General features: G+C 43.2%; 1 protein-coding gene across 2 annotated transcripts in view; it reads right to left on the bottom strand.

Moving 5' to 3' along the window:
• Positions 1 to 15,441, bottom strand: part of DHX9 (DExH-box helicase 9) — a 41,474-nt gene that overhangs the window by 2,656 nt on the left and 23,377 nt on the right. For both annotated transcript variants that reach the window (XM_048860298.2, XM_075131528.1), the window contains 11 exons: positions 12,832 to 13,045; positions 12,451 to 12,545; positions 12,208 to 12,281; positions 11,426 to 11,578; positions 8,414 to 8,574; positions 6,757 to 6,868; positions 5,885 to 6,046; positions 5,583 to 5,710; positions 3,429 to 3,658; positions 1,646 to 1,761; positions 486 to 686 (listed from right to left, as the gene is read on the bottom strand). In XM_048860298.2, the coding sequence (XP_048716255.2) occupies positions 486 to 686; positions 1,646 to 1,761; positions 3,429 to 3,658; positions 5,583 to 5,710; positions 5,885 to 6,046; positions 6,757 to 6,868; positions 8,414 to 8,574; positions 11,426 to 11,578; positions 12,208 to 12,281; positions 12,451 to 12,545; positions 12,832 to 13,045 (1,646 nt within the window). The remainder of the gene's footprint in view (positions 1 to 485; positions 687 to 1,645; positions 1,762 to 3,428; positions 3,659 to 5,582; positions 5,711 to 5,884; positions 6,047 to 6,756; positions 6,869 to 8,413; positions 8,575 to 11,425; positions 11,579 to 12,207; positions 12,282 to 12,450; positions 12,546 to 12,831; positions 13,046 to 15,441) is intronic.

The following is a 15,441-nucleotide window of genomic DNA, read 5'->3' as shown; positions in this document are numbered from 1 at the left end:
TGGGGAAGGAATTACAGTCAGTAGACTCTGGGAAATGCACACCATCACATACAAACAGTTCAAAGTCATGCATGAGTAGAGCAGCCCCCTCAATTCATTTGTGAAATCCAGAAGATCCTTGGTGCATGCTGTATCACAAGGCAGCCAATCACACCAAACCTCATTAACTCACACACTATAGGAGACATCATTTTACTCTCCTTTTGCCATCCTCCATCAACCTGCACTTTCACTGCTTGCACAGTTTCTTAGGAAGATTTTCAGACATTATGATTAATTGAAAATATGAGTATATTAAAAACTTCAACACTGATTATCTACATCAGGCAGCCTGCTTCCAAACTAAATCCCACAACAGGAATTCTTGCTGGCATAGGAGTTCAGACACACACTTTGGCCTTCGGAATGTTTAGGCATTCCAAGTTACCAGGAATGTTTTCCTACTCCACGGATCCAGCTGTATAAGTGAACAGATTGGAGCTAACCTTGTGTTGCCCGCCATGAGGTTGATGCCAGCCGCTGAAGGCCTGGAGATTTGGCGGATCACATTCAGCATTCGCTCATTCACTGGGTCCAGCTGGCTAATGATTTCAGGATCTTTAGTTACTTCAACAACAAGAGCTTCCATTGCTGCACGTAGGGCAGTGACACAAGCAGCTGCATCATGAGACATCCGCAATTTAATCCTAGAGCAGGAAAAACGATTTCAAAATGAAGATCTCTCTAGATATAAAGCATCACAGCCTACAGGAGAGAGGCTATAAAGAAAGCACAATGTTCCACAGAGCAGGTATTCAGTGCGTCTAGTGCCAACCACCACAGAAAACACTTAGAACTTCGAAGTTAAGAGTTATGGATAACACCCTAACAATGGGAAATGCTGCCATCTGGAACTGAAAAAGTATGATTGGCAACGTATGAGATTCCCCAGCACTGAGAGAAATCAGAAGCCAATTAGAACAGCTGCTACATTTTTGACTCCCTGCTCTTTGGACTGGAAACACTCCAGGTACTACCAGTTACTACTCCATTAACCTCTGGGACTAAAAGATGCCAAAACGTTAAAGCAGGCTCAAAAATACAGGGGCTCTTCAAGGCTCTGTTAAGGACACAAAGATATCAAAAACTACCAGCCATCCCAGAATATCAAATTTGACAAATGTTAGTGAACTAAGCCTCAACTCTGGGAAGTAGGGAGGCATTAACCTCATTTTAAAGATTGTCTTTTTACCTCCATTTCCCAGTTACTTGCCAAAGGTCACAGGAAGTCAGTAGCAGAGCCAGCACTCCTGACCCAGTCCTGTGTCTTAATGATGAGGCTATCTTTATCTTTCCTCCTGCTTGTCTATGAGGCGGTGACCCAAATTCTCCACCACCTCTAATTCAGATCTGAGCTCAGGGAAAGTAGCTTGTGGAATCCAGCCAGTGCCTCATGTTTTCAATTTAGGAACATAATCTACAGAAAAAACAGGAGCTGCCAAAATAAACTGTTCCCCCATCCTTACACAGACCAATGATAATGCTCTGATGAAATTAATCTGTTACTGCACAGCCTGACCTACATTTCCCATTCTAAACATACTTATAGATATGTTACCAGCTGTTTCTCCTCACAGTTATCCACGATCAACTAGGAAGTTCATACCAGTCATCCACCAGAATGATCTCTCCATCGGATAAGACTTTCTTTGAGGCAAACAGAAGCAGCTGCAGCGGGCTCACCAAGGTCATTCCTTTGGCAGAGATAGCTCGTGTTCGGATCTGCAGGTAGAAGAGGAACATGGTTTCCCATTTCAAGAACTAAGACTGCTCTTTCTTTCAGCGGCCATGGAAACTAACAGAATTTTTTTTACAAACAAGATAATCCCTAGGAGATTGTCTCTCAACGGATTAGTAATAAATACAGAGCTCATCAGATCAGGAGAGATGCTGTGAATCCAGCTTTGGTTGGCTGAAACAAATTCATTACCATTTAAAAGCTGTCAGTTGTCCATGTGAAATGAATTTTGTGGTCTCAATGCAGTTCCCAAGGAACAGGTGTCACTTTACAAAAAAACACCAAGTTTTTGCCAGTCTCAGCACAATGCCCCAGCATCAGATGGAACTCTCCTCCCACCCTAAAGATAGTCCAAACAACAGGTCTGGGATGCTGCACTTTGCAAGTTTCCCCTAGAGCGCCCTACCAATTTGTTCTTTGGATAGTCAGGGACCCATATATTTATGGTGATTACACAACTGTCCCACAATTGCAGATTTGTAAATTCCTGCATAACTGTGCTAAAAACCTAGGCTCTTGTTTACATAAGCAAAAACCTGAACTTGGTACTTGTGGAGAATACCTTCAAAATATGATCTGAACATAAACCAATTCAGTGACATCTGCCCAACTCTGCAGACAGACAGAGACAATGGCTCTGACTATGTGAACTGCCCCATTCATGTCAATGGTGTGTTAGCAAGCCAAATTACGGTTAGAGATCAGCAATAAATATATCGTTGCCCATTTGTCACCGCTGGCTGTTGTGGCAGATATTGGGGTGGAGTGCAATGAGGCAGCCCAATGTTATCCAGGGTTGCTAGAGTGACAGGAGCAAGGAATTCATGCCTGCAGCCCCCCCAATTTATTATTCTCTCTCCCTCCCCATATTGCGCAGGAGTGAAGAGGAGATGGAATCCCCTCCCCAGCACCAAAAGGCTCAAATGCATTCTGGGTAACAAAACCCAAGCTACTTGCCCTCACTTTCATGGGTTCCTCAAGCCATAGCTGTCCCCTGTTCAGCTCCTTAACCTCCATCATGCCCCTTGACTATCTATAAAGCAGTTACTTGTCAATACTTGGGGTTGGGGAAGGACTTTTCCTCCAGGGCAGATTGGCAGAGGCCCTGGGGGTTTTTCGCCTTCCTCTGCAGCGTGGGGCACAGGTCACTTGCTGGAGGATTCTCTGCCCCTTGAAGTCTTTAAACCATGATTTGAGGACTTCAGTAGCTCAGATAGAGGTTAGGGGTTTGTTACAGGAGTGTGTGGGTGAGATTCTGTGGCCTGCGCTGTGCAGGAGGTCAGACTAAACGATCATAATGGTCCCTTCTGACCTTAAAGTCTGTGATTCTATGAATACAAAAATATGCAGCACACTGAACACTTGGGGGACTGTGCACAATATAAAATAAATGAACATGGAATTCTGAACCAACTGACCTTGAGCAGGGAGCAGCAAGAGGATAGGGCTAATTCCAGGGGTTTTTTGGCCATACAACAGAAGAGACTTGGAATACAGGATTCCAGGGCTGCCAATCCATTCTTTCACTAGCACTAAAATTTTCATTAAAGAAATAAAACAGTGCCCGAGAGGCTCCTTTTGAAATGAAGCAATATGAATGGGCATAAAGTTTGGTAATGGTCTCAAAGTCGTATTTCATGGTTCTCCTTACCTTTTCACCAAAAACAAAGAAAGGAGATGGATACTTCATGTCCTGGCTGCTGAAAGGGCAGTTGACGGATGACTTGTGGATAAGCGCATTGCGCCCCTCAGTGGTAAGAATTTTCCTCTTCTCCTTGTGGTAGCAGACATTAGGGTATACACCAAAAGCAAGCAGGGAGATGACAACATCTAGATTGTTATCTGGTCCAGTGTTGTTAAATATCTGAGTCATCAAACACTCTGTTGACAGAGAACAGAAAACAGGCTACTTTCCAGATCTCACATAGTACAGTGCAACTAAGTTATTCGGGATCTCTGATCTGAACATTTACTGACTCGACTATTTATTTAGGCATTGGTTCTCAAAACATCTCTGCCCTCAGAAAAGGGCATTTTAATGCTGCATCACATCAACGTTAAATAATTGTATTTGTAATGAGTAAACCGAACACACATTTTCTAGTATTCAGTGAGAAAAGAGCTGAAAAATAAACTACAAATTGGAAAAGCCATTCCCCTTCCCACATTCTCAAGGAACAAGGGCATAAAGGCTTGTCCAGGAGGACAACAGGACCTCCTGAAGAGGTCAGGTTGGATGTTGTAATAGTGCCACTGCTTGTCACAACAAACCTGGAGTCCCAGGTTGGGGGTTGTTGGGTCATCCAGCCCAGAGAGAGAATTATTGTAGCATTTATCCTTGAGAGCAGAGGGAGAAAGACTACTGGATATTAAGAAAATGAAAGGGAAAGCAACACTTTGGATTCCCATCAACTTTTTAAAATGGAACAAAACTTCCAGAGATTTTTGAATCTAGAACCTGCCCCATCTTTAGGAAATGCTGCAAAACCTTCCTCTTCAAAAAAGGGCTTTTCCTTCCACTACAAGAATGGACATGTTCTGCACTGACTCCTAACCCAAAGACCCCAACCCAAGCATACTCCTCAAACAAAGTCAATCTTACAAAAACAAAATAAATGTACCCCGCCACCCCCAACCTTACCCCATCAAAGTTTTTACCTTGAAAAGGAGTGAGAGGCAGGGACCACAGGAAGTCCACTAGGGACCTGGCTATTACTATTAATTTTATACAGAAAGCACTAAAATTTACTACTTTTCAAGTTGACAATAAATTCAGCCTAATCTGGATACTTATAGGTGCCTTCCTTAAATTTGGTCTTATCTCTAAACAGAGACTCCATTTGAAAGTAAATCTGACTTCTTGCCACTTGTACATGGCTGTGTTAAATCATGTCTTGCTCAATCCTATATTGATGACTAGCTGAGAGATTTTGTTATGTATTGTAATATTCTCACTGTTTAATGGAAATGAAAACTCAAATACAAAGAATTCTAAGCTAATATGCTATGTAGTGAAGATCTGAGCACAAGCCCAGAAAACTACAGAGCATGAAAGGCAGCGTTCAGATCCTGGGGGTGGGGTGGGGAGGGCAATGCCCTTAGGATAATGCAACAGCTATGCCAAGTGATTTTGGGAGGGCAGGCTCTAGCTCTTCTCATCCAGAAGGACTATCAGTGCAATATGGAGCATATATGGCAGAGAAGTATGAGAAGCAAAACCATGGAGGTGGATCTGAAAAGACAACCACCACTTTAAAAGGTCAAATTCCTCATAACCTTGCCATCCAGAATTTATCATCACTGCGGTGCTAAGTTCACAAGCTGTTGTAGGGCTCGTTTACACTGTGCATTAGTCCACATGAAGTGAGCTGTAGCTCACGAAAGCTCATGCTCAAATAAACTGGTTAGTCTCTAAGGTGCCACAAGTACTCCTTTTATTTTTACTAGAGGGGTGTAAATTCTAGTGTGCACTAGGGTGTTGCATACTGATTGGTCTGCATGGACCCTGCTGGCACACACTAAATTCCCTAGTGTTCATTAATGTAGTCCCAATCTGTACACTAATGCACAGTGTAGACAAGTCCTTAAGCTGCTCTCAGCTAGGAGAGGCAGAATGCATGCAGCAACACTCAGGTGGAAGCTGCTTTAACAGCAAAAAAGTACTGGAGCAAATTCACCATGGGCCCACATGCCATGTATTCACCATTATTGAGCTATCGGCCAGCCAACAGGTTGGAAAGCTACCTCTCAACTCTCAAAGATTGATGGGGACAATACTGAAATGACTGCTTCCATGGAGTATTACCTTCCGGAAAGCCAGAATTGATAAGAATATCTTTAAGCTGGACTTTGGCTTCCCAAGTCATCCTGAGTGTAGCCATGTTGAGCCTTTTGTGTTCACAGAATCGTATTTCTGCATCTTCACCGCCCATTCTAAAAAGGAAACAGTCAAGACAGACTCACTTGAACTCAAGAAGATCTGTACAAGAGAAGAATGAGTGCCACAAATAGGAACTCTAACACAGCCATTTGGACTATCTAGTCAGGTCACATAGTTGCTCACCCAATATTACCCTTAATCTTCTGTTCTGTGCTAAGCCAACATACCTTGCATCATCCCAGGCTTGGAAGACTGAAAGCAAGGCTACATGATCTGAAAACCTGTTCCCCGCAAAATTCCTATGGACGTAACCCAGCCGTTTACCCTCGCTGATGAAAGGCTCAGGGAAGCAGGTGGCGGCAGAGATGGTACACACAGCATCTCCTACACTGAAATAGAAACCATAGAAGTATTTATGACTGGGTTTGTTCCTAGTCTTGTTGCCAGCAGAAGTTACAGGCCTGTTGACATGAGTAAAAACTTCCTGCTTAAGGACACAAGCCTCATTACCTCAGTATTCATTCTTAGAAAGACTTCTTTACAGCAGCTCTTCCCAGAATAAAGGCATTAATTAGATCAAATGGCAGTGGCTGGAATTTCACAGCACATTCATGAATATTATGCCTCTTCCCCTCCCCTATCTGTTTTCACAATCCTGTTCACCACCCTCTTCCAGATTATCGGATCTCCAACACCACCCCTCATGATTAAAACCAACGCCCGCATACCTCTGTTGATGAATATTCAGTCCTGTGGTTCTTTTCACCTCTTGTCTCTTAAATGCTAACTGTCCACATCTCCCCAACCACAGTTCACTCCAATCTTACAAGTGTTCAGTGTCCCATTCCCCAACTTCATAAATATTCAGTCGCTACTGGTGCCATTCAGTTCCTCCCTAGCTCATGAATATTTGGCTCCCCACACCCAGTGATGTTATTTGTCTCCTAATCTCATGAATATTCAGTTCCCTCCCCTTCCTCCCCATGCCACCACCCACAGCCCATCTGGATGCATCTTTTTTTAACATCACTGGATGCCTGAAGATTCAGGAACACAGGACAAGACAGCAAAGAATCACCACTGATACTGAGGAACTTACTAGAAAATGCAGCCCATTATCATCATCTTGCCCAGGCGAGGTTCAATGGGGAGTTTAGCAAGGATTCTCCCAAGAGGCGTCAACTCATCATTAGAGTCCAGGGCATCCAGCTCTGAAACAAGTTATTAACCTATCAGCAAAGATGGTTCTGGCAGTTGCCTAGGGCTAGTCTACACTGGCAGCGCTTTAACATGGCTTGTGTGGTTGTGGCACAGTGCAGGGAGAGAGCTCTCCCAGTGCTCTAAAAAAAAACCACCTCCACGAGGGGCATGGCTCCCAGCATTGATGCACTGTCTACACTGGCGCTTTACAGCACTGAAACTTGCTGTGCTCGGGGGGGGGGGGGGGGGGGGTATTTTTTGACACCCTTGAGCGAGAAAATTGCAGCGCTGTAAATTGCCAGGGTACACAAGCCTAAAGTCAAACCAAGGACTTAATTAGCCCTTGGCTGAGAGATTGATAAGTTTAAGAACTTAAACTATTATGTTCACCCAAGTGTTCTGAAGGACCTCAAATATGAAATTGCAGAACTACTAATTGTGATATATAACCTTTGCTTAAATTAGCCTCTGTAACCAGACAACGGGAGAATAACTACTGTAACACCGATTCTCAAAAAACAGCTCCAGAGGCGATCTGGCAATTACAGGCCAGTAAGCCTAACTTCTGTACCAAGCAAATTAGTTGAAACTACAGTAAAGGACAGAATGGTTGGACACAGATAAACACATTATGCTGGGGAAGAGTCAACACAGCTTTTGTAAGGGGAAATCATGCCTCAACAATCAGAATTCCTTGAGGGTATCAACAAGTCTGAAGACAAGGGAGATCCAGTCAAAATAGCCTACTTGGACTTTCAGAAAGCCTTTGACAAGGTCCCTCTCCAAAGGCTCTTAAGTAAACTAAGCAGTCATGGGATAAGAGGAAGGTCCTCTCATGGATCAATAACTTGTTAAAAGATAGGAAACAAAGGGTAGGAATATATATAGTCAGTTTTCACAATGTAGAGAGGTAAATAGTGGGGGCTACCTAAGGATCTATATTGACCACCTGTGCTGTTCAACATATTCATAAGTAATCTGGAAAAGGGCATGAACAGTCGGGTGGCAAAACTAACTTGAGTACCACAGTCTCAAATGAAGTCCAAAGCTGATTGCAAAGAGTTACAAAGGGATCTCACAAAACGGGGTGACCAGGCAGTATAAAAGTGCAAAATAATTATAACAGAATCCATCAGCCTAGATCAGGCTTGTTTTGAACCAGTCTCCCAAACGCTTTAATGCGGTGGACTCAGTCGCATCTCATATACAAGTCTCACAGCTGAAGATACAATAGTAGCCATCTTTATAAGATACTCATAAAATGTAACAAAAGAAGCCTGAAGCTAGGAAGTCAACTAGAGGAACATTTGTGTTCCTCTAAGTGCTGCTCCAGTTGCAGAAGCTCACTGCTACCCAGAAAATGCATCCCAGAGCCACAAAGGGGTCTGCAGACATCAGGTCCTTCCAGCCAAAGAAAACCTAGAAATAAATGTCTACCTAGCAATATATATGTCAAATCTACTTACAACTGACCTTGATACCCTCAACCATTCAAAGCTGTACATGTCACATTTCTGGGTTTGCTAACAAAGAACCTTGTGGCCCAATACAAATACCTCTGAGCGTGTGCTCTGCTTCAATCACTGCATCCAAAGGTGGTGGTTCTATCGCTTTGGCCAAGAATTGTCCAATCCCTCCCAGACGCAGAAGTTTGATGCTCAAAGCAATTTCATGCAGTGGTGTTCGGAACATTTCAGGTGTCATGTGAGTTTCAAGCCTAAAAACAGTGAGGGGTGAACACAAAAAGTCAACCTTCTGGACATATGCATTCCCGATCCCAAATACAGGTCATCCCAACAAGTGCAACCTAGCCTTCCTACGTGAACACGTTCACCAAGTCACCTCCACCCTCAGTGAATTCCTGCAACCTGCACTGATGAAATTACTGAAGAGAAGTACTGTTCATGTCCCTTCCAACTGGAACCCCCCCCAGTCTCATCTCCTTGCCCTTCCACAACCAAACCTGAATACTAGAATAGGTCTTCCATTCCTCAGGCAGGTCAATTTCTTCCAGCCTGCCTATTACCACTACCCTGCTTCCAGCTTCCATGCTGGTTACTTTATCACCTCCACTCCCAACAGCATCTGCTGGTCCCTGGTTCAGTCAGGTTAGCAACAAGGAGGAGTGCTCTTACTGGAAACAGGCCAACTTTTTACTTCTAGCAGCATGGAGGTGTGGTGGGGATGGAGCTCTTGGGTCCCTTTCTCCCTGACACAGTGCCCTCAGTCTCTCTGCCTTGAGGATCACAGTTCAAGTGTCAAGCCCTAGAAATGACTGAGTTTTCGAACAGTTAGTATCTCATGTGATGTTCGGGATAAACATGCCTCCCAAATGAACACGGTCCCATCCATTTCTACTTCTTACCCTTGCTTCAACAGTTTGAATGGTCTTTCTCCTATGCTGCATAAAGCTAGGCTTTCAGAGATTCCAAGGCCAGAAGGGATCATTGTGATCATCTAGTCTCATCTCCTGAACACCACAGGCCATAGAATTTCCCAAAATAATTCCTCATGCATATCATTTAGAGAAACATCCAATCTTGATTTTAAAACTGCCAGAGATGTTTGGTAAATTGTTCCAAGGGTTAATTACTCCCACTGTTAAAAATTTATGTCGTATTTCCAGTCTGAATTTGGCTTCAACTTCTATCGACTGGCTCATGTTATACCTTTCTCTGCTAGAGCGAAGAGTCCGTTCAATATTTGTTCCCCATGCAGGTACTTATACAATTAGGTCACCCCTTAAACTTTTTCTTTGTTAATCTCACATTGAGTTCCTTGAGTCTATCGTGATAAAATATGTTCTCTAATCCTTTAATCATTCTTAAAAAGAAAAGGGGTACTTATGGCACCTTAGAGACGATATATGCTCACATAAATTTGTTAGTCTCTAAGGTGCCACAAATACTCCTTTTCTTTTTGCGGATACAGACTAACACGGCCACCACTCTGAAGTTAATTATTCTTGTGGCTCTTCTTTGAACCCTCTCCAATTTATCAACATCCTTCATAAAATGACAGAACCATACACAGCATTCCAGCAGCAGGTGCACCAGTGCCAAATAGAGAGGTAAAATAACCTATACTTCTACTAGAGAATCCCATTCAGGCAAGGATTGCATTAGCCTTTTCAGCCACAGCATTGCACTGGGAGCTCATGTTCTCCTCATTATCCTGGGAAGCAGTGTTAAAAACTATTTTTTTTTGCGGGGGGCAGAGGGGTGTCATGGTGACTAGAGTTCCCCATCCTGTAAGTATGGCCTACATTCTTTGCTCTCAGATGTATACATTTAGCCTATTAAAATGCATACTGATTGCTTGCACCTTGTTTACCATGCAATCCTGTTCACTCTATCAGTGGCCTGTACTCTTCATTATTTATCATTCCCTCAATCTGCGTCATCCACAAACTATCAGTAGTTATATATTCTTCCAGGTCACTGACAAAAAAAAATGTTAAATAGTGTAGGGTCAAGAACCATTCCCTATAGGATCCCACTGGAAATACACGACAATCTCCTGTTTACAATTTTTCTGTTTAAGCACAGTAATTCCTAGGGTTCCATGTTCTCTGTGGTAAGCTGAACCTAAATTCTGATACAAGACCACATGATTTCTTTAACAGCACACAACTAGTTTGCTGTCAGAAGTTCCTAATGAATTAAGATGATCACATTATACCATGTCTAAATATTTAATTAAACAAAAATTTTAGGGATGTTTTTATTATATGCTCCTTCAGAAACTAAGATTTCTTAACATCAAACATAGTTATCCTGCAGCTGTCGTCCAGGGGAATGGGTGTACTGTGATGTTTTCACGGTAGTGGATGAAATACAGTAGAATCTGACTGCTGTGTAAGCCCCTGCAGCTGGGCAGTGAGGGTTACACGGCTTTGTCTTTGGGGGAAGATTTGGCAGATAGGAATGAGAAGGGGTCAGGTTTCAGCAGTTTGGTAATGTTAGAGTAGCTGGAAGTGGGAGAAAAACAGTTTGGCAGCAAAAAGAGGTGTTAGCAGCTTCTGGCCAGAGAGTTGGGAAAAAGGAAGAACATCTGTCTACCTGCCTCCTCCTCTCCTCCGAGGTCTCTCCCCCCTCATCTGGTTCTCACCACCTTCCACACCAGCTGTCCTCTCTAGGAGAGGAGTAGGGTCCCAGCATCTCTCTACACAAGCATGCACTTTTTGATTGGTAGGATCCAGGTGTCTTTTGTGGCATCTCATTCTAGAATCCCTTTCCTTTTCTTCTCAATACCTTGGGCCTCAACAGTGTCTCACTGGGTGAAGCACGGGGCTCTTTCTTCCCCGTCATTCTATCAGGCTGCTGGGCCATACTTGTCCAGTCAAGTGGGGACTGCTCCTGAAGTCACATCTCAAACAATTTCCCTGCTTTCCGTGGCAGTTTTCTAAGGGACCCACAAATTCTAGAGTCGGAACTAAATTCTGTGTCTGAGGAAATGCAACAGTTCATGGCAATCATATCCCCACGATTTTGTGTTAATCTGCTTCCTCTGCTTGGTTTGAAGCAGCTCACAACAGCATGCTCTGTAATTTATGGAGTGCTCCTCACCTTTCAAAGCGAGTTCTGCTGCACAGATGGAAACAGAATCCAGACCGCACTCGGCCAGCTCGCCCTTTCCGTTGCTCAAGGTTAGTTTTTGATGCCCAGACTGTGGCATAGTTTGTCATATTGTTGTGAGCAGTGAACAGCTTCACCTTTTGTCTGTAAAAGCAGTAAAAAAAAATGAAGATCAAATACTGCCAAAGCAGGTCTACTCTGTATCATTTAATGAAGCAAAACTGGAATAAAAAAAATTAACTGTGCTAGTCTTTCTGCTTAACGAATAGTACCCCCACTCACTGCATCAGAACCCACATTTCCCGGACTTCTCCCAAAAGTTTAAATCTCAGCTCAAAGCTCTAATGCAATTAATGATTCATGACTATAACATGCTCAAAGTGCACACAGCAAGTCAGAGTGCATAACAGACTAATATAGGAAGGCTTAATATTTCCCCAGCAACCATACGAGAGTTTGTAGTATGAAATAATCCATTTGGAAAACAGTGTACAGGAATCCCACTGACACCCATATAAACACCACTAGCATGGTATTCAATGGACCAAGGACAATTTACAGATACACCAGTATGGTTATTTAACTGCATAGATTACTTGGGGAGCACACAACCACCACAGATTAGGGTCTCCAAACTCATTCTTGGGGCTACAGCAATACAAGGAAGTACTGCATGTTCGCAGTACTACAGCAATACAAGGAAGTACTGCATGTTGTTGGTATTCCAACAAATAATGTGTTGTGTAAAATAAAGATCTGGATCGGGAACTCACTTGCAAGAATCTATAACATAGACAACATCATTGATGGTAATGCTAGTCTCAGCAATGTTGGTGGATAAAATCACCTATGAAAACAGGAAAATTGTATTAGAATACATGTACTATAACAAGGAGCCAAGGATGGTCTGTAAGGCAGCATGCAGAATGCCAGCATTAAAAAAAACTCTTCTCAAAAGCACAGGAGAGAGCCACTATACTACATTCTGTCTCTGTGTAGGTGGTATAGTTTCACACCTTGGTCACTCCAGAAGGCACTGGATCAAACACTCTGCGCTGTTCATCTCGAGGAATTTGTGAATGCAGGGGCAGAATTCTGTACCGGTGGCTTCCTACAATATGAACACCAGGAGGTTAAACAACTATAACCTGTTATGTATCAGATATTAAAGTTCAGCTCGCTCTTATCCACCCACTGCTTCATACCTAAACACCTTCCTTCCACTTTCTCTCATCCATCTACTCAAACCGAGCTATATAGAGTATATCTACTCAAACTCTCATCCTATATAGACACACAGAAGGCCCAACTCTTTCAGTCAACTCATCTTTACATTTATCCAGTAACTGTTCTGAGGGAAAGACACTGAGTAGAAAATAACTGAAAGCTGTTTGTACCGAAGTGTGGATTCATTTCCAGATGCTTTTGCATGGTGTATATCAGATTCCAGCCAGGCAAGAAGACAAGCACAGCTCCTGGAACATTCAGGGTCTCGATGTACTTTAGCAAGGCCTCAATGAGCTCAAAGGGAGTTTCCTTCTCGTTCAACTGGGCCATACAACGTTTTGTTTCTGGACCATATTCATCACTACATATAAGATTACAGTTGGCCTGTAGGTGTAGAGAACAAACAAAAAACGTTTAACCAGATAGGACTCTGATACTATGGGGATGAGGGCCACTCAAACCAGATAGATGAATGGGATGGATGGATTGGAAACACTGTCCTAGGCTCAATACTGGCTTACATCACTCCACAGGTCAAGCTGAACTGCCTTATTCCCCATCTTTTTTCTATACATATTCTCTTTTCAGAATTATAAACCACTATAAATAATTTAGAGTAGGAAACTATCAAACCAATTAAATCTCCATTAGAATGGATGAAGCCAGAATTACAGCATCAAACTGCTTTTCTTTAAGGAAATACCAATGTGTAGGTTTGAAAAAAAAAAAAAAAAGTTTCTTTTAAGGAGAAGTGGTCAATTTGAAATCAAGTTAAAAAAAAGAGTAAGTAGTTGTTTCAGGTTCTACACCTGTGCCCAAACCCCCTGCCAATTTTTTGTGATTTTACAACTAAGCTTTTCCTGCTGAGGTGTTTTTCTCTCCTCTGTTGCTATAAGACAGACTACAGGGCCAGCTGGGGAAAATTAGGAACTATATAGAGTAAACCTAGAAACTGACTACATGACCCCAAACAGCAGTCTCAAACGCACAAAGTAAGAAACGCACACAGAAAAGTTTCCCCCCCTCATAGTTTTAGGTAGGGCCCTACCAAATTCGTGGCCATGAAAAATGCATCACAGACCATGAAAACTGGTCTTTTGTGTGCTTTTACCCTATACTATACAGATTTCATGGGGGAGATTAGCGTTTCTCACATTGGTGGTTCTGACCCAAAAGGAAGTTGCAGGGGTGTCGTAAGGTTATTTTAGTATTGCTACCCTTACTTCTGTGCTGCCTTCACAGCTGGGTGGCCAGAGAGTGGCGGCTGATGACTGAGGGCCCAGCTCTGCAGACAGCAGTGCAGAAGGGTGGCAATATCACACCATGCCATCCTTACTTCTGCGCTGCTGCTGGCAGTGGCTCTGCCTTCAGAGCATGGCTCCCAACCAGCAGCCGCCGCTCTCCAGCTCTGACGGCAGTGCTGCCACCAGCAGCAGCAGCAGCACAGAAGCAAGCATAGCAGTACCACAACCTGCCCCCTACAATAGCCTTGCAACCCCTCCAAAACTCCTTTGGGTCAGGACCCCGACCATTACAACAAAGTGAAATTTCACACTTAAATAGCTGAAATCATGAAATTTATAACTTAAAATCTTATGACCATGAAATTGACCAAAACGGACCGTGAATTTGGTAGGGCCCTAGTTAAAGGATCTTAGTCATTACAAGTAACAGCTAGTAAAATCATTTCTGTGAGAACCGTGCTTTAAGTTGACTTTGTTCCTTTAAAAACATATTCAAACAAATTGAAATTCAGGTCCTTCATTCATCTGCTAAAACTCAGATTCAGGACTATCTTTTTACAAAAGATACCATCACCCACAGCCATGTAAGGAACACATGGCAGGCATAGTTGCTGGCAATATCTACTGCAGCAAAAGAAGCAAGCTTGAATTCACACATCAGTTCAATTTTTTTAAAACACAGGTGACGTGATAAAATGGGACTGGAACTTTATAAGGTAACTAAATACAATAAAAGCGGTTTTATCCGGCATGCTGGAAGAATGGGGGGTACTGGTAAGTGCAAAATGCCAGTTAACTAAGGGGGAGGTAGTTTGGATGCAGGAGGGGGCTGGGAGTGCCAAATCCGGGGGATGCTCATCTCAAGCAGTGATCTGTCCTGGCTACTTCTAGGCAGAGACGCAGCAGGCAGCTCTGTGTGCTGCCCCCGCAACTCCTATTGGCTGGGAACCAGGAACAACTGGGACAGGCCGCCACTTCCAGGGAGCCATCCGAGGTGAGCGGCGCCCGGATCTGGCACCCCACACCCTCCCCTGCACTCCAAGCTCCCTCCTGCACCCAAACTCCCTTCCAGAGCCTGTGCTCCGCTCCGCATCCCCTCCCGCATCCCAACCCCCTGCCAGCCCCACACCAACCGGACTATAAAATCGGACTTTCAATGAAGATCAGAAATGCCAGTTTATAGAGCTTTCCAGTTGGTGAAGTGCTGGATAAAACAGCTCTTACTGTACATCAATTACAAAAGCATTCAGAAAATTCAGTTAAATATAACAGCAGCAATCCCAAGTACTATTTCTAGAGTTACAAGGTTTCTCAAAGCATTTTAGTGCAACAATGTTGCAGTCATTAAAACACAGCCAGCTAATTAGATAGGAATTCATTTTATACCATTTTTCTGCTGTCTGACCACTACCTCTGTCCCCTGATTAGTTACTCTTGCTCACCCATTAGTCTTTGTATAATAATGTAGGAACAATACTTTCCTGAAACACTGCAAATATTTAACCCTCAAAGAGAATCAGTGAAAAATTTTACTAT

Source organism: Caretta caretta, chromosome 8 (genome assembly GCF_965140235.1).
Source record: "Caretta caretta isolate rCarCar2 chromosome 8, rCarCar1.hap1, whole genome shotgun sequence".
In the NCBI taxonomy this organism is placed as follows: Eukaryota; Metazoa; Chordata; order Testudines; family Cheloniidae; genus Caretta; species Caretta caretta.
Note: the sequence above shows the minus strand (reverse complement) of the source record. Positions and strands in the feature narration are given on the sequence as shown.